The sequence below is a fragment of the Carcharodon carcharias genome, chromosome 2 (genome assembly GCF_017639515.1).
Source record: "Carcharodon carcharias isolate sCarCar2 chromosome 2, sCarCar2.pri, whole genome shotgun sequence".
Classification (NCBI taxonomy): Eukaryota; Metazoa; Chordata; class Chondrichthyes; order Lamniformes; family Lamnidae; genus Carcharodon; species Carcharodon carcharias.
Window position 1 is genome coordinate 19,868,859 of NC_054468.1, and position 18,322 is coordinate 19,887,180.

The following is an 18,322-nucleotide window of genomic DNA, read 5'->3' on the forward strand; positions in this document are numbered from 1 at the left end:
TGGAACATAACAGAATGCTGACACATCATCTGTGCTTTTGCATTTCCTAAATTCTGGATGACTTTTCCCTTCCTGGCACAACATTGGAGTTTTCAAGACTTTGATCGGTTATTGTCAGTTAACAATATCAGAGCTATGAAGCAAAGGCAGGAAAGTGGAGTGGGACCAAGGAGCTGAACAAGCCTATTCGTGTTCCTAATGTTCTTATGACACTAAAATCAATTGTAGCTCCCCTACAGTGTATCAGCTGAAAATATATTAACCTGACCCCCATTGTCCTTTTGTCTATGACATCTTTGGCAGTGTCTTCTTGGCCTCCACCTATTACTGGCCCCCTGTCGAGTTCTACCTGTCCCACCCACCCTTTACCAGCTTATATTTCATCTCATTTCTATATGTCTTAGTTCTAATGAAGGGTCATACGGACTCGAAACGTCAACTGCATCCCTATTAGCAGATGCTGTCAGACTTGCTGAGTTTATCCAGGTATTTTTGTTTTTGTTCTAGATTTCTAGCATCCGCAGTATTTTGCTTTTAACTTGACAAAGGCCAGGTATCAAATCAGAGACTTTTAGTCTGTAAAGACCCACTAGGGTTGCTTCTCAAAGAGAATAAATCAAAAATATCACATTAGGATAATTTAAAATTCAACTGTACCTGACTACTAATGATCTGTGTACACAGACCCCTACATCTCCTTGGTCCTTTATTGTTCCCTGCTTTTCACCATTCAAATATTACTCAGATCAATTCTCTGCTCATGAAAATTAAAGCTCCTGAAATTGAAATTACTGACCTGGTCAGGCAGTAGTAGGGCATGTACTCAGATTTGAAGGAATGATGTTCCACAGGGATCTGTGCAGGATCCTCAACTGTTCATTAGACTTATTAATGACATAGATAACACAATAGAGTACCATATATCCAGTCTACCAATGACATAAAGATTGGTGGCATAGTAAATAATGGACAAGAACACTGAATTACAACAAGACATGGATAGTTAGTGAGTGAAATACACTGTAGCAGATAGATTTCAGTGCAAATAGCCATTTACGTTGGGCTAAAAAGGATTGAAGTGATTACTTAAATGGTGAAAGGCTAGGAACAGGGAAGTTCAGAAATTTAGGATCCTTGTACAAAATCAGTAAAATATACATAAATAATCAAAAAGCCTAATGGATTGTTAGCCTTTAATATAATTTAGAAGGCTAGAATAGAAAGGGCAGGAAGTTTTGATCCTGGTTGGTCCACATCAAGAATATTGTGCATGCTTCTTGGCACCGCACCTTAAAAGGGATATATTGGCTTTGGAAGGTGGGCGGAGCAGATTCACCAGAATGTTACCGGGGCTCTAAGGGTTAGATTATGAGAAAAGATAACAACTAGGTTTGTTTTCCATGGAATATGAAAGGTTAAGGAGTGATTTGAATAAGACTTTCAAGGTTTTGAAAGAAATTAATAGGGTAGAGAGAGAAACCTTTCCTGCTTAAGATGGAGTCTAGGGAAGGGGTTATAGCATTGAAATCAGAGCCAGACCATCCAAAAGAGAAACTGGAACACATTTCTTCACAGTAAGGGTGGTGGAAATGTGGAACACTCTTCCTTCAAAAACAGATGCCAACTCAACTGACAATTTTGAATTCAAGGTCCATAGGTTTTTTTTTGTTGGCCAAGACTTTAAAAGAATGGTAGTTTGGTAGTACAGAACTTGAGTATCCCTAAAAAAGACATGTTGAATATCTTGATGAGTGCAAGAGGAAAAGCTTTGACATGTGTATAAAAGAATAATAAGCAAAAGTGGATGGATGGACATGGGATACAGATCAATAATGATCTGACTGAATGACAGAACAGGCTTAAACAAGTTGAATGGTCTACTCCTGTTCCTATGTTTAAAGGTGCATTATATGGCTTCTGCAGAGAGCACTGCACATATCTGATAGGGCTCATTTCTACACAAGCAATTATTAGTATCCATTGTTGCACAGTTATAAGGCAAATGTATCATGTATTACGCATAAATAAAACTGTATTGTACCACATTCTTCCCCTGGTTTACTTGAGGTATGTCATAGTAATAATGTATGTAGTCCTCTGAGTGACAATATCGTAAATCTAAATAATTTTAATGCAAATGTCGTCAGTTTAAAACAAATTTGATGTACGTGAAAATATGAGATGGCCTGACGCAAGTCATTTAAGTTCTTAGATCTTTCAAAACTGGGTGGCAATCAATAAAAACTTCAGAGAGATAAGGACCTTGACAGTACCGGGAGGGGCCTGATCTTCACTCTACCTGCACACACAGCAATCTGTAATCACTCATGGACATCCTGCATGCATACACACTTACTATGACTTGTACAGAATAATTCATTTTCCTGCTTTTGAAATAAAACTCCAATATTGAGAAGCACTCCCAGGACATGGTCTGACTTCATTTACAATCCTTCCCTTTTCACATAACTGAAAGAAAAGTTACTATGAAAACAATGAAATTGCACTAAGGTATTTTGCTAAATTGTTTGGAAGGAAACAAAATGACAGTTACATTTGGTTCAGACTACTCATGTCAAGTGCCACTTGAGCAATCAGCCCTCCATGTATTAAGAATGATGAATTAGGTGATATCTGATTAAATACCTAGGGAAGATGTTAGTTCAGTTTCAAGCATTCTTAATTCTGAAATTAATTGCCCCTCTGGTGTTTGTTTCTAGAAGCTTATAAATTTCTATCTTCTGCATCAAGAATATCAAATTGGCTGCCTCACTATCTATCTTGCCCTCTCACCACTCGCTGTCCACATCTTACTACAGTTCATACTCCACAATAATCTTTTCCATTTCCCCTTCACTAGATGTATTCTCCTCCTAAAATACTCCTTCAATTCCTCTTGACCTTTCAACTTAGTCTTCTTCACCTCAACACTCGGACACCATCCAAAGCTTCTTCTCCAGACACTATTTAAATAATTTAAAACTATCACCACCTCTGTCCTCTCCAATTCACCATCTCCACCCATCTTTCCACCGAGGTTCTAACTTTTTATCTTGACTATTCAACCCCCATTTCCAAACATCTCTCCCCTACTCCTTGCTCTATTTCTATGCTCTACTTGCTAACCAGCACTAACGTGCTTCAGTCCTCTTGACTTTTAAGTTCTTAACTTAAACCAGTTTTTCTAAAAAGTGCAAGTTAAAGATATTTTCTCCCAAATATACAAGGGTAATGTTCATTAGGCTTCATGCTGAAAATGGTGACTTACTGGTGTCAGAGCATAACAATCACCATGCAATGTTATGCATTTGATTCATTATGCTCCACATTTTGCAGTGCTCTATCTTTGGAGATACAATGAAGCTGGATTACAGACAGGTACAAGTCTCATTTGAATATGGATATTAATACAATGCTGTTACACTCCAAATTTCATGAATTTAGGGGCAGATATGCCAACATGTATAATGAAGTGTCAAGCTAAGTAAAAGCATGTCATACTTGTACTTTAAACAAAACTGTTTTCAGTTTAGAATTTTCTGTAATTGTCTTTATTTTCTAAAAAAAAGACATTAAAAGGCTGCTAAGTGACTTTTGCAATTTCTGCATGCACTCAGGAGTATCTCAAGTCTCCAGAAAGTTCCTAATTAAATGACCATGGGTAAAGGCCCTCCCTTGCATGCACATACCAAGATGAAGCCATTTGTGGAATTCATGTCTCCTATTATTTGTGGACTTAACCAAAACTCAAAACATATAGGTTCCTAGACTTATTGTCTCTAAGCTTGAAACTTAACAAATGAGAGCGGTAGAGAAACCAGTCAAATCACATGTAGGTGTGAATAGCTGCCATTCATTGTATAGCATTGGCTTCTAACTTTAAATCATCCTGGGTGGACAACATAAGTATTGATTGCATGGTCACCTAACCGAAACTGTCTTCAAATAATAAATTCTATTACCCCAAGAACCAGGCCTGTTGGTCTGCAAACCACACAGCAAGCAGCAGCAGCAAAGGCAGCGACATGCTAGCCTTAAAACTGCAACAGCAACATCATAAGGTCTCCCAGTCTTTTCAAGCCCACCTATACAAAAATCAGACCTCCTGGGAAGAAGACTACAAGTAACTAACTTCATGACCTGCTGAAAATCTCTGAAGGAATCCTGCAACAATTCTGACATATGACTCCAGCTACTGAATTCACCTAGACTACCCTTCAGGAGTGAAATGCTTTCTTCACCAGGGCTGCAATGCATTATCTTCCCTATGATGAGTCAAACACATGAATTATAAACTATTCTTTTGTTTACGACATGTAAAAGTGCATTATTCTCTTTAATTGTATTTTTTGCTTGAGTGCATATGCGCGTGTGTGCCATGTGAATGACAGTGTTAAGACTTTTGGGGAAAATGCAGGAATAAGTAATCCTCTTTATTTAAACCCATGAAAGCTTGCTGCTGGTTACTCAAATTGACCTTAAAACAGCAACATACACATCTTCCATTTCCAAAGTACACTGATTACAGACAGGAAAGGGAATTAGGGTTTTAGGTCTCTCTCATCCCTGTCTGCAACATGGAGCCGTGGGAAATTTTGGAATCTGGCCTGCCCAAGTGGGCTTCTTTGCCATGTCATCTGTAGCTCAGTTGGTAGCACTCTTACCTCCTCAGTCACAAATCGCACTACAGGACTTGAGTACAAATATTAAGGCTGACACTCCAGGGAAATTCTGAATGAGTACTGCACTGTCAGACGTGCTGTCTTTTGGATGAGACATTAAACTGAGGCTCCATCTGCCCTCTCAGATGGATATAAAAGATTCCATTTCAAAAAGAGCAGAGGATTTATCCCCATTGTCTTGACCAATATTTATCCTTTGATCAACATCATACAAAAAGACAGATGATTTGGTTATCACCTTGCTGTTAGTGGGAGCTTGCTGTGCACAAATTGGCCACTGCATTTCCCACATTACAATAATGACCTCATTTCATTGCCTGTAAAGGGCTTCGAGACTTCATGAGAGGCATAAAATAAATGAGAATCTTTCATTCTTTAAAAAGAAATCAGTTTCAGTTGCTTTTAGAGTTACTTTTTCAACATTTTTGTGTACATTTCATTCAATGAAATAGTTCACATAGCTGGATGTTGTACCTTTCTTCCTTTAGACACTTGTTCTATTATTTTTAGATGCTGTTAGCAGTTAACTTGAACCATGGAATGTGAAGAGTATGGATACTACTTTGGGCGTATAAATTTACATAAAGAAGAGCTCTTCAAGGACAAATGAAGTTTCAACAACAGCAAAGGTGCTTTGTCTACATTGGCCACTACCTCTTTTGCACACTTAAAGGCCCCTCCACATACACCTGGAAATGTCAGGGGGGATTTATCTTTACTGCCTTTGCTTCATAAGGTAGGCATTCACATATCTGTAACATATACTAAATGAACTATACTTAGCAACCAGTACAGGGATGACTCCATGTAAAAGTGAAGGTTACAACAGCATGAAGCTTCCAAGCAATGCCAGGGGTCACATGCAATATTAGTCATTCTATGCTACACCCATGTATCAAATGACAAATGCTACATTTACGAGTGACAATACTGCTGGTAGAGAGATGACAATTTAGAAAGGATGCAGAGCTTTCACTGAGATACAGGGTTCATCCAGGTACAGGGTTCATCCAGGTGCGGGTGCCAGAGATGGCATTACTATCGTTAAATCCCCCTCTATCAACATCCTGGGAGTTATTATTGACCATAAACTGAACTGAACTGGACCAGCCATATAAATAAACTAGGCTACAAGAGGTCAGAGGCTGGGAATTCTGTGGCAAGTAACTTGCCTCCTGACACCCCAAGCACGTCTGCCATCTACGAGGCTCAAGTCAGGAGTGTGATGGAATACTCTCCACTGGTCTGATGAATGTAGCTCCAACACTACTTGAGGCTTGCCACCATCCAGGTCAAAGCAGCCCACTTGATTGGCATCTCATCCATCATCGTAAACATTTATCACTCCACCACCATCACACAATGGCAGCAGTGTGTACCCTCTACAAGATGCACTGCAATAACTCACTAAGGCTCCTTTGACAGCACCTTCCAAGCCCATGACCTCTACCACCGAGAAGGACAAGGGTGGCAGATGCATGGCAAGACCACCACAAGCAAGCTCCCCACCAAATCACACACCATCCTGACTTGGAAGTATATCGCTGTTACTTCACTGTCTCTGGGTAAAAATCTTGGAACTCTCTTCCCAACATCACTTCAGACGTAGCTACACCACTTGGACTGCAGTGGTTCAAGAATGTGGCTCACCACCACCTTCTGTAGGGCAATTAGGGAAGGGTAATAAATGATGACCAAGTGAGTGATGCCCATACCCCATGAAAGAATTTTTAAAAAGGTACGTATTTCAGCATAAGGGCTGCAATACCACCCTGAAGTCTTACATGATGGGTTTGCACTCAAATTGGTATCTGCCCACAGAGTCATTATGTGCCGCTTCACAGTATTTACATTTTTCCCCATCAAGAAAGAATGTTAGCTTTAGCTCTAACACGCCCAGGTTTAACCTTTGCTTCAAGGTTCCTAACCACCTAACACCAGAGATCCTCAGCTGGAAGCCTCAGTATCTGCTTCGCCTTCCTTAACTAGTAACCCCAGGTGCACTAAGTGCGCAGGCACAACAAAGCATGTGCAATAGCTGAATTGCTGGACAATACTTGAACCAGTTCTTCTGATGGCAAGAGTTTCCAATAAGCAATGGATCCACAGGAAACGTGTAAAAGGGGTGAAAAGCAGTGTTACTTTTACCTTTCCCCAGATAAGAGAAAATTTCTTCATTTGCAGCCAGTTACCAGGCACTGGGGCAATGATTCAGTCTGTAACCTAACTCTACACAACTTGTTAAAATATTATTTTTTCTACTCAAATAAGGCCATTTTCCTTTGGTACAGCTCTGGTAATAGGACCTCCAACTATTCTGGATCGCAATGTTGCCACATATGCCATGGTGAACATTTAGCCTCCTTTTTTTTATTAAAGAGAGAGCAGCTGTGCCAGATTTCATCACTTCCAGGCTGCAAGCCAAGTTCTCTGGCTCAGTCTTTCACACGTCAGTAGCACATTCAAATTAGGGAAAGGAATTCTAGCTGCAAAAATTCAACATTATCTGCATAAGAGCAACCAGCTAGATAAGCTTTATTTTGCAAAAACATACTTCATTCATAAAATGTCTAAAAGAACATAAAGCATTTCAAAATGGTCAGCTAGATAAGCTTGAGCTAAGGGCCAATTAAGCCACTTTTCTGCTAGTCTCGCAACATTGAGGATTTAGTACATTCATGATGGTGCTAGTCACATTACAGGTCGAATATCCTTAAACCTGAAAGCCAAACATCCAAAAACCACACTTTTTTTGAACCTCACTGAAATTTAGTGCAGGAAGTCCCTGATCTGAGCTGGCACAACCTGAACCAACACGAACCTCATTGACGACACGCGACATTTAGCGCGGGAAGTTGTGGATTGATCAGGGATAGTCAACGTGGTTTTATGAGGGGAAGATCATGTCTTACTAACTTAATAGAAGAATTTTTTGAAAAAGTAACAAGGAGAATTGATGAGGGTAGTGCCGTGGATATTGTTTAGACCTATGTCCATAAGATATAGGAGCAGAAATTAAGCCATTCGGCCCATTGAGTCTGCCCTGCCATTCAATCATGGCTGATTAATTTCTCAAACCCATTCTCCCGCCTTCTCCCCGTAACCTTTGATCCCCATACCAATCAAGAACCTATCTATCTCGGTCTTAAATACACTCAAGGACCTGGCCTCCACAGCCTTCTGTGGCAATGAATTCCATAGATTCACCACTCTCTGGCTAAAGAAGTTTCTCCTCATCTCTGTTCTAATAGTTCTTCCCTTTACTCTGAGGCTGTGCCCTTGGGTCCCAGTCTCTCCTACTAATGGAAACATCTTCCCCACGTCCACACTATCCAGACCTTTCAGTATTCTGTAAGTTTCCCCCCCTCATCCTTCTAAACTCCATCAAGTATAGACCCAGAGTCCTCAAACATTCCTCATATGTTAAGCCTTTCATTCCAGGGATCATTCTCGTGAACCTCCTCTGGACTCTCTCCAGGGCCAGCACATCCTTCCTGAGATACGGGTCCCAAAATTGCTCACAATATTCTAAATGTGGTCTGACCAGAGCCTTATAAAGCCTCAGCAGCACATCCCTGCTTTTATATTCTAATCCTCTTGAAATAACTGCTAACATTCCATTTGCCTTCCTAACTACCGACTCAACCTGCAAGTTAACCTTAAGAGAATCCTGGACTAGGACTTCCAAGTCCCTTTGCATTCCAGATTTCTGAATTTGCTCCCCATGGATTTTACATGGATTTTAGTAAGGCACTTGACAAGACCCCATATGACAGGCTGGCCGGTAAAGTAAAAGCCCATGGAATACAGGGGAATGTGATGAGGTGAATCCAAAATTGGCTCAGCGACAGGAAACAAAGGCTAATGGCCGATAGATGCTTTTGCAAATGGAATACCGTTTCCAGTGGCATCCCACAGTGTTGGGGCCTTTGCTGTTTGTTGTACATATTAATGATTTTCACTGAAATATGGGAGGCATGATTGGGAAATTTGCAGACGACAAAAATTGGCCATGCAGCTGTTAGTGAAGAGGATAACTTTTGTCTTCAGAATGATATCAATGGTTTGGCTGAGTGGACAGAAAAGTGGCAAATGGAATTCAGTCTGGAAAAGCGTGAGGTCATGAATTTGGGTAGGGCAAACAAAGCAAAGGAATACTCAATAAACAGGAGGATATAGAGAGGGGTTGAGGAAGTGACACCCCTTGGAGTGTATGTCCACAGGTCCCTGAAAGTGCTGGACAGGTGGATAAGATGGTTAAAAAAAGCATATGGAATGCTTTCCTTTATTGGATGAGGTATAAAATACAAAAGCAGGGATGTAACAATGGAACTCACATGTAAAACACTGTTTAGGCCACAGCTGGAATTTCTTGTACAGTTCTGGTCGCCACATTACAAGGACGATGTAATTGCTCTGGAGAGATCACAGAGGAGTTTTACAAGCACATTGCCAAGGCTTGAAAATTACAGCCATGAGGAAAGACTGGATAGGCTAGGGATTTTTTATTCATTCATGGGATACTGGCTTCGCTTTGTGGGCCAGCATTTATTGCCCATACCTAATTGCCCTTGAAGTGGTGGTGGTGAGCTGCCTTCTTGAGCTGCTGCAGCCCATGTGGTGTAGGTACATCCACAGTGCTGTTAGTGAAGGAGTTCCAGGATTTTGACCCAGCGACAGTGAAGGAACAGCGATATAGTTCCAAGTCAGGATGGTGAGTGACTTGGAAGGGAACTGGTGCTGGCGTTCCCATCTATTGGCTGCCCTTGTCCTTTTAGGTGGTAGTGGTCATGGTCATGGATTTGGAAGATGCTGCTGAAGGAGCCTTACTGAATTCCTGCATTGCATCTCCTACATGGTACACACTGCTGCTACTGTGTGTCAGTGGTGGAGGTAGTGAATGTTTGCGGATGTGGCGCCAATCAAGTGGGCTGCTTTGTCCTGGATGGTGTCAAGCTTCTTGAGTGCTGTGGGAACTTATCCTAGCCTCTGACCTGCTCTTGTAGCCACAGTATTTATATGGCTAGTCCAGTTCAGTTTCTGCTCAATGGTAACCCCCAAGGACGTTGATAGAACAGAGAAGGCTGAGGGGGTGACCTAACTGAGATGTATAAAATTATAAAGGGCCTATATGGGGTAGACAGAAAAGACCCGCTTCCCCTGGTCAATTACCAGGGACATAGATTTGAGGTGATTGATAGAAAGGTTACAGGGGACATGAGGAAAAAATTTTTCACCCAGAGGGTAGTGGGCGTCTGGAATTCACTGCCTTAATTGGTGGTTGAGGCTGAAAACGCTCAACTCATTTAAAAATGAGCAGCTAGTTTCTTTTTTTTTCCCTCTTTTTTGGCCAGCACAGAATGACCCCTTTCAGCACCATAACTTTTCTATGATTCTAAGTCCCTGACTCAAGCCAACAAGAACCTCGACACGACCCGAACCTCGCCAACCTCTGGCAGGGGAAATCCAGTTGTTTTGTCTGCACATTGACACTCTGAAGTAGAGTCGCAGATGGTGCCATTGGTGGGAACTTATTACAAGTACCCTATATTTATTAGTCAGTGACATACCTTACTTTTCTAGCCATTTTATTTACATAAGACTATAGCTAGCCTAGGCTTAGGCTATTGTAATGTAAATAGGCCTAGTCCTATATGCGGTATCCAAAATCCAAAATTGTCTGAAATCCGAAATGCGATCCACCCAGAGGATTTCTGATAACGGACACTTGACCTGTATTTATTATATTCTCTTGCACACAAGTTAGTATGTATTTAAAATGAGTCAATTAAAATTGAAAACATTCAAGGCTACTATTAAAAATATTGACAAATATTACATTTGTAAGTATTCAAATGTTTCAACCATGACTCACCTTGATATCAAAATTGCAGTCAAATCTTCTAATCAGAACAATGAAGTTGACTGAGGAATTGTCTGTCATTGGAGGAGAAATAATTGGCTCACAAGCATTGTTTGGTCTTGAATACATTAAGAAACCCTACAAGTAAACAAAGAGCAAATGGAGAAAAAGTTAAATATTCATAAACCAAAATCCACATCATAGATTAAGAGGCAGATCTGAATATTTAGCCAAAGTATACTTTAAGCTAATTTTTTCCAGATTTTTTTTGCATTCATGAGAGAATTGCTTTTCCCTTTCTCCAAAACCCATTGATTTGATTTGCAGTACATTTCTAAGGGCGCCGGTCCTCACTCAGATAGCCACGTTTCTTGTACGAGCCCACTCTAGTCGGCCACTTGACTGTGCAGACCATGCTTAATCTTGTATTTATCAGATATTCAGACATTTTTTTCCAGCAGCGGTCATTGATTAGTAATTCCTAGCTCAAAGAAATTAAGGAGCCTAAGATTACCAAAACTCTCCACCATTGGGGGTCAGCAACTCCATTATCATTGTGTCATGTGACTGGATGGTAGAAGGCTAACTAAATGAACATTGGTCTTTTCCTGTCCACAAATTCCTATGGAAAACTGTGGCCAACCCAACGCAATCCTGGATAAGATTAACTCACGAAACACAAAAAGGGAGTTAACTTGGGGCATTTCTTTCCTTAGTTAAGAAGGTCAAAACTATACAAAACTGTACTCAGGTGTGGTCTATACTCTTCCACTCCATCTCTCTGCAATAAAGGTCAATTATACCATTTGCTTTTCTAATTGCTTGCTGTAACTGCATCTTAACTTTGACGCAAGTAACAAGACACCCAAGGTCCCTTTGAACACGAACATTTTTCAGTCTCTCAATCTAAAAATAATGTGCTTTGCTATTTCCCCACCCCCCCCACCAAAGTGGATAACTTCACACTTATTTACATTATATTTCAGCTGTCACATTCTTGCCCACTCACTTACCTTGTCTATATCTCATAGCTTACTTCCCACCAACACCGTGTAGTCAGAAAACTTAGATACATTACAGTCCGTATCATCTAAGTCTTTGATGTGAAATGTGAATAGTAAATAGCTGAGGCTCACGCATTGATCATTGTGACACCCCAAAAGTTGCAGCCTGTTTATTCTTACTCTCGATTTTAACCAATCCTCAAACCAAGCTAATACATAACCCACAATCCCATGAGTCCTAATCTTGTTTAGCAAGCCTTTGCGTGGCACCTGGATGAAAGTCCAATTACAATAAATCCACTAGTTCCCCATTATCTATCCTACTAGTTACAACCTCAAAAACTTTCAACAGATTTGGCCCGCACCATTTCCTTTCACAAATTGTGTTGACTCTGCCACTTATTATGATTTTCTAAGTGCCACGTTACCGTGCTCCTAATAATAAATTATATCTGTACCTCTTCCAATGTACCTTTCCTGAGGTGCAGTGCCCAAAACTGAACATAGCATTGAAGAAGGGGTCTGACTATATAACAAAAGCATCATTTCTTCATGAATCCTTAAGTATTAACTTAAAGCCTTTTGCTCCACACAGCACCAGGTCTATCAATTAGATAATATTTTATAATGTATTTTGTTGAATTGGCTGTGTGGCTATTGTAAACTGTCATACTTAGAGTTACAAAGCAATGCCGAAAGAAATAACAGCACAAACCTCAATGGTATAAAATTTTCAGATAACAAATCTCAATTTTGTGACCACTTTTCTTTTAGTTTGGAAAAGTTATTTCCAAAATACTGAAGTTAGGCTACTGGTTGCTCCACCCATTTAAAAAAACCACTGTAATAACATGTACTGATAGTAGCTGATCTCCATCTCTGACAACTTTCTGGCAACAGAAGTGGAAGTGTCCACCTGTAGTTACTATGGCGTTATTCATCCAATAATACTCAAACAATTAGCTCCCTATGAAGCATTTCTTTTTAGCAATCTACGAGTGTGAGCAATAACAATTGTTCATATAGACTAACAGGATAGGCAAATAATCCAGCAAAATACATTTGTAAGACAACTAACCGATCTCCTGAAGGATATTTCATGTGCAGAAAATGGTGTTCCATTTAGGTTCAATACATTCAGCTACTGCTGCAGAACTTCTCTCAGAGGATATGCATGTATCAGCTGGTTTAGACATGGAAACCGGAGGGCTTCTAGGACTTCAAGACTCTCAGCCCTAAGGTGGAACAGCACCACTTTCACTGCTTGTAGATCATAAGTGCCTTTTAAATAGGAATTAGGTGACGATACGGACCAGCTGTAGGTGGTTTGTCAGTCTGCTTTCCACTCTGTTGCATGGCCTTTCTCCGTTCCTCACTTGCTGATTCTAACCAAACATACATTCCAAGCTGGGAATGGTATTTAGCAGGGATCAAAACACAGAAGTGACTTTTCACACAGACCTGCCCATTTCACAAGTAAGGCAAATTAGAGGTTCTAGAACAGGTAAATAACTAGAGCAACTTGCATTTATATAGTACCTTTAACAGTAAAAAATTCCCTAAAGCACCGCAGCCAATTCGATTCACTCCACAGGATATCAAGAAACGGCTGAAGGCACTGGATACTGCAAAGGCTATGGGCCATGACAATATTCCGGCAATAGTACTGAAGGCTTGTGCTCCAGAACTTGCTGCGCCACTAGCCAACCCATTCTAGTACAGCTACAACACTGGCATCTACCCAACTATGTGGAAAATTGCCCAGGTTATGTCCTGCACACAAAAAGCAGGACAAATCCAACCCAGCCAATTACCGCCTCATTAGTCTACTTTCAATCAGCAGTAAAGTAATGGAAGGGATCATCAACAGTGCTATCAAGCAGCACTTGCTTAGTGAGCAATAACCTGCTCACTGGTGCCCAGTTTGGGCTCCGCCAGGGCCACTCAGCTCCTGACGTCATTCCAGCCTTGATTCAAACATGGACAAAACAGCAGAACTCCCGAGGTGAGGTGCGAGTGACTGCCCTTGACATCAAGGCAGCATATGACCAAGTGTGGGATCAAGGAGCCCTAGCAAAACTGGAGTCAAGGGAATCAGTGGAAAAACTCTCCGCTGGTTGGAGTCATGCCTAGCACAAAGGAAGATGGTTGTGGTTGTTGGAAGTCAACCATCGCAGCTCCAGAACATCACTGCAGGACTTCCTCAGGGTAGTGCCCTAGGCCCAGCCATCTTCAGCTGCTTCATCAATGACCTTCCTTCCATCATAAGGTCAGAAGTGGGGATGTTCACTGATGATTGCAATGTTCAGTGCCATTCATGACTCCTCGGATACTGAAGCAGTCCACGTTCAAATGCAGCAAGACTTGGACAATATCCAGGCTTGGGCTGACAGGAGGTAAGTAACGTTCATGCCACACATGTATTTGGCAATGACTATCTCCAACAAGAGAGAATCCAACCATCGCCCCTTGATGTTCAATGGCATTACCTTCACTGAATCCCCCACTATCAACATCCTGGGTGTTACCATTGACCAGAAACCGAAATAAACTAGCCGTATAAATTCTGTGGTTACAAGAGCAGGTCAAAGGCTAGGAATTGTGCGACGAGTAACTCACCTCCTGACTACTCAAAGCCTGTCCATCAGCTACAAGGCACTCGTCAGGAATGTGATGGAATACTCCCCACTTGCCTGGGTGAGTGCAGCTCCTACAACACTGAAGAAGCTGGACACTGTCCAGGACAAAGTAGTCTGCTTGATTGGTACCACATCCACAAACATTCACTCCCTCCACCACCGACGCACAGTAGAAGCAGAATGTACCAACTAAAAGATGCACTGAAGGAATTCACCAAGGCTCCTTATACTGCACCTTCCTAACCCACGACCACTACCAGCTAGAAGGACAAAGGCACCAGATAAATGGGAACACCACAACCTGGAAGTTTCTCTCCAAGTCACCCACCATCCTGACTTGGAAATATATCGCTGTTCTTTCACTGTCGCTGGGTCAAAATCCTGGAACTCCCTTCCTAACAGCACTGTGGGTGTACCTACACCACATGGAGTGCAGTGATTCAAGAAGGCAGCTCGCCACCACCTTCTCAAGGGCAACTAGGAATGGGCAATAAACGCTGGCCCAGCCAGCGAAGCCCACATCCCGTGAATGAGTAAAGAAAATGGAAAAATGGATACAGAGCCAAAGCCTTATTAAGAGAGTGTGAGCAAAAGCTTGGTTAAAGAGATGGGCTTGAAAGTGGGGAGTCAGCGAATGCACGAGTGATTTCCAGAGACTGGGGTCCACGCAGCTAATTAATCAGCCATGACTGTTGGGGCAAAGGGAGATGCACACAAGGTCAGAGTCATAATGCCATAATGATGATCAGGAGAATCCAAAATGTGATCTTGCATTCATAGTCCAGCATAACACAAGCCACAAAAATGAAGACAACAGCAATGAAAGCAACTTATTCACCAAAGAAAAAAAATACATAAAATGTAAACAAAAAATATTAGGGTGATTTTTTTTAAAAAGATGACCTCATACAAGGCTTGATCACATGAAAATTCTGGCTGATGTGTGGAGTGTAGATAATGGAGGTGCTATTGTGCGCACACAAAAATCTCCTTATAAATGATACTGACTTTGAAAAACTACAACACAACTGAGGACATTATTCATAACATCTTTTTTCACAAAATTATTTGCTTCAAGTGTGTAAAAAATTCTGCTCAGAGATGGCAGAGATTCCAAAGAGGATGAGTTCACTGATTTTCCATCTTTGCAGGGGAACCAACTACCTTCTACATAGCAGCACTCCCATCATACAACTCAACTGATGTTGGGAACAAAACAAAAATAAAAATACCTGGAAAAACTCAGCAGGTCTGGCAGCATCAGAGGAAAGGAACACAGTTAACGTTTCGAGTCCGTATGACTCTTCAACAGAACTAAGGAAAAATAGAAAAGAGGTGAAATATAAGCTGGTTTAAGGGGTGGGGGGTTAGAGCTGGATAGAGGGCCAGTGATAGGTGGAGATAGCCAAAAGATGTCATAGACAAAAGGACAAAGAGGTGTTGAAGGTGGTGATATTATGTAAGGATTATGCTAATTAAGGGTAGAAAGCAGGATAAGCAAGGTACAGATAGCCCTGGTGGGGGTGGGGTGAAGGGAAGGGATTGAAATAGGCTAAAAGGTAGAGATTAAACAATGGATGGAAATACATTAAAAATAATGGAAATAGGTGGGAAAAGAAAAATCTATATAAATTATTGGGAAAAAAATGGGGGGGGGGAAATCGGAAAGGGGGTGGGGATGGAGGAGAGAGTTCAAGATCTAAAATTGTTGAAACTCAATATTCAGTCTGGAAGGCTGTAAAGTGTCTAGTCAGAAGATGAGGTGCTGTTCCTCCAGTTTGCGTTGAGCTTCACTGGAACAATGCAGCAGGCCAAGGATGGACATGTGGGCATGAGAGCAGGGTGGAGTGTTGAAATGGCAAGCGACAGGGAGGTCTGGGTCATGCTTGCGGACAGACCGAAGGTGTTCCGCAAAGCGGTCACCCAGTCTGCGTTTGGTCTGTCCAATGTAGAGGAAACTGCATTGGGAGCAACGAATGCAGTAGACTAAGTTGAGGGAAGTGCAAATGAAATGCTGCTTCACTTGAAAGGAGCATTTGGGCCCTTGGACGGTGAGGAGACGGGAAGTAAAGGGGCAGGTATTGCACCTTCTGCAGTTGCATGGGAAGGTGCTGTGGGAGGGGGTTGAGGTGTAGGGGGTGATAGAGGAGTGGACCAGGGTGTCCTGGAGGGAACAATCCCTGGCGGATGCTCCCAGCTATTTCCATTATTTTTAGAGTATTTCCATCCATTGTTTTATCTCTACCTTTTAGCCTATTTCAATCCCTTTCCTTCACCCCACCCCACCCCCACTCGGGCTATCTCTTCATTGGAGAGACCAAATGCAAACTGGGCGACCGCTTTGCAGAACACCTGCAGTCTGTCCGCAAGAACGACCCAAACCTCCCTGTCGCTTGTCATTTTAACACTCCACCCTGCTCTCTTGCCCACATGTCTGTCCTTGGCTTGCTGCATTGTTCCAGTGAAGCCCAACGCAAACTGGAGGAACAGCACTTCATCTTCCGACTAGGCACTTTACAGCCTTCTGGACTGAATATTGAATTCAACAACTTTAGGCCTTGAGCTCCCTCCTCCATCCCCACCCCCTTTCTGTTTCTTCCCCCTTTCTTTTTTTTTCCAATAATTTACATAGATTTTTGTTTTCCCACCTATTTCCATTATTTTTAAATCTTGTATGCCCTGCTAGTCTTTTCACCCCACCCCCATTGGAGCTGTACCTTGAGTGCCCTGCCATCCATTCTTAATTAGCACATTTGTTTAGATAATATCACCACCTTCAACACCTCTTTGTTCCTTTGTCTATGACATCTTTTGATTATCTGCTCCTATCACTGCTTGCTTGTCCCTACAACCACATCCCCCCCAACTTCTCACCGCTCCGCTCCGCGCCCCCCCCCCCCCAACCCCCAACCACCTTAAACCAGCTTATATTTTACCCCTCTTCTATTATTCACTCAGTTCTGTTGAAGGGTCATGAGAACTCGAAACGTCAACTCTTTTCTTCTCCGCCGATGCTGCCAGACCTGCTGAGTTTTTCCAGGTAATTCTGTTTTTGTTTAGGGCTATCTGTGCCTTGCTTATCCTGCTTTCTATCCTTAATTAGCACATTCCTTAGGTAATATTACCACCTTCAACACCTCTTTGTCCTTTTGTCTATGACATCTTTTGGTTATCTCCACCTATCAGTGGCCCTCTATCCAACTCTAACACCCCACCTCCCCCCTTAAACCAGATTATATTTCACCTCTTTTCTATTTTTCCTTAGTTCTGTTGAAGAGTCATACGGACTCGAAACGTCAACTGTATTCCTCTCCGCAGATGCTGTCAGACCTGCTGAGTTTTTTCAGGTATTTTTGTTTTTGTAATGCACTAACTCGGCCTCCTAATCAAGCTCAACCACCCACTTCTTACTATAAAAACAGGAACTCGTACAAACCATACATATAGAAACAAATTCCAAAAGGCAATACAAGCATGGTGTCAGCATCTAAACAACAACCTATTATTGGTATAGATTTAATCTGATGAAGAATGTTGTTAAAGTTGTTATTGAAAAACCAAAGCTCCGTAACCATCTTTGTAATTCAACAAGAAACAGCAACACTGGGATTTTAGCACTGGTTAAGTGTATGCATTATAATTACTTCATTTGCTCTAAATGGTTAATGAAACAAAACTCTTTTTGGAGGGGAAAGGAAATGGATATGGTAGCATAACGGTTATGCTACTGGGCTAGTAGTACAGGGCCTAGACTAATTACCAGAGACACAACTTCAAATCTCATCACCCACAGCAGGGGAACTTAATTTCAGATAATTAAATAAAGTCTGGAATTTAAAAAGCCAGGATCAGTTATTCCTGAATAGGAAAGGAAATCTGCCATCTTTATTTGGTCTGGTCTACACGTGACTCCAGACCCATAGCAACATGGTTGTCTCCAAGTGCTCTCTGAAATGGCCTAGCAAGCCAATCAGTTGCATCATATCGCTACACAAAACAATAATAAAACCAGATGGATCAATTGAGGCACCAGAAACAAAAAAGGGACACCCAGCCCAGCCAACTGCAAAGTCCTCCTCAACACGGTTTGTGAAAGGGAAGTAGTGTTTAATCAATTTACCGGAGTTCTTTGAA

The 18,322-nt window shown here is 41.6% G+C and overlaps 1 protein-coding gene across 2 annotated transcripts in view; it reads right to left on the bottom strand.

Annotated features, from left to right (window-relative positions):
- rnf13 (ring finger protein 13) overlaps window positions 1–18,322 on the bottom strand; it is a 249,562-nt gene that overhangs the window by 165,463 nt on the left and 65,777 nt on the right. For both annotated transcript variants that reach the window (XM_041217099.1, XM_041217089.1), the window contains one exon: window positions 10,558–10,683. In XM_041217099.1, the coding sequence (XP_041073033.1) occupies window positions 10,558–10,683 (126 nt within the window). The remainder of the gene's footprint in view (window positions 1–10,557; window positions 10,684–18,322) is intronic.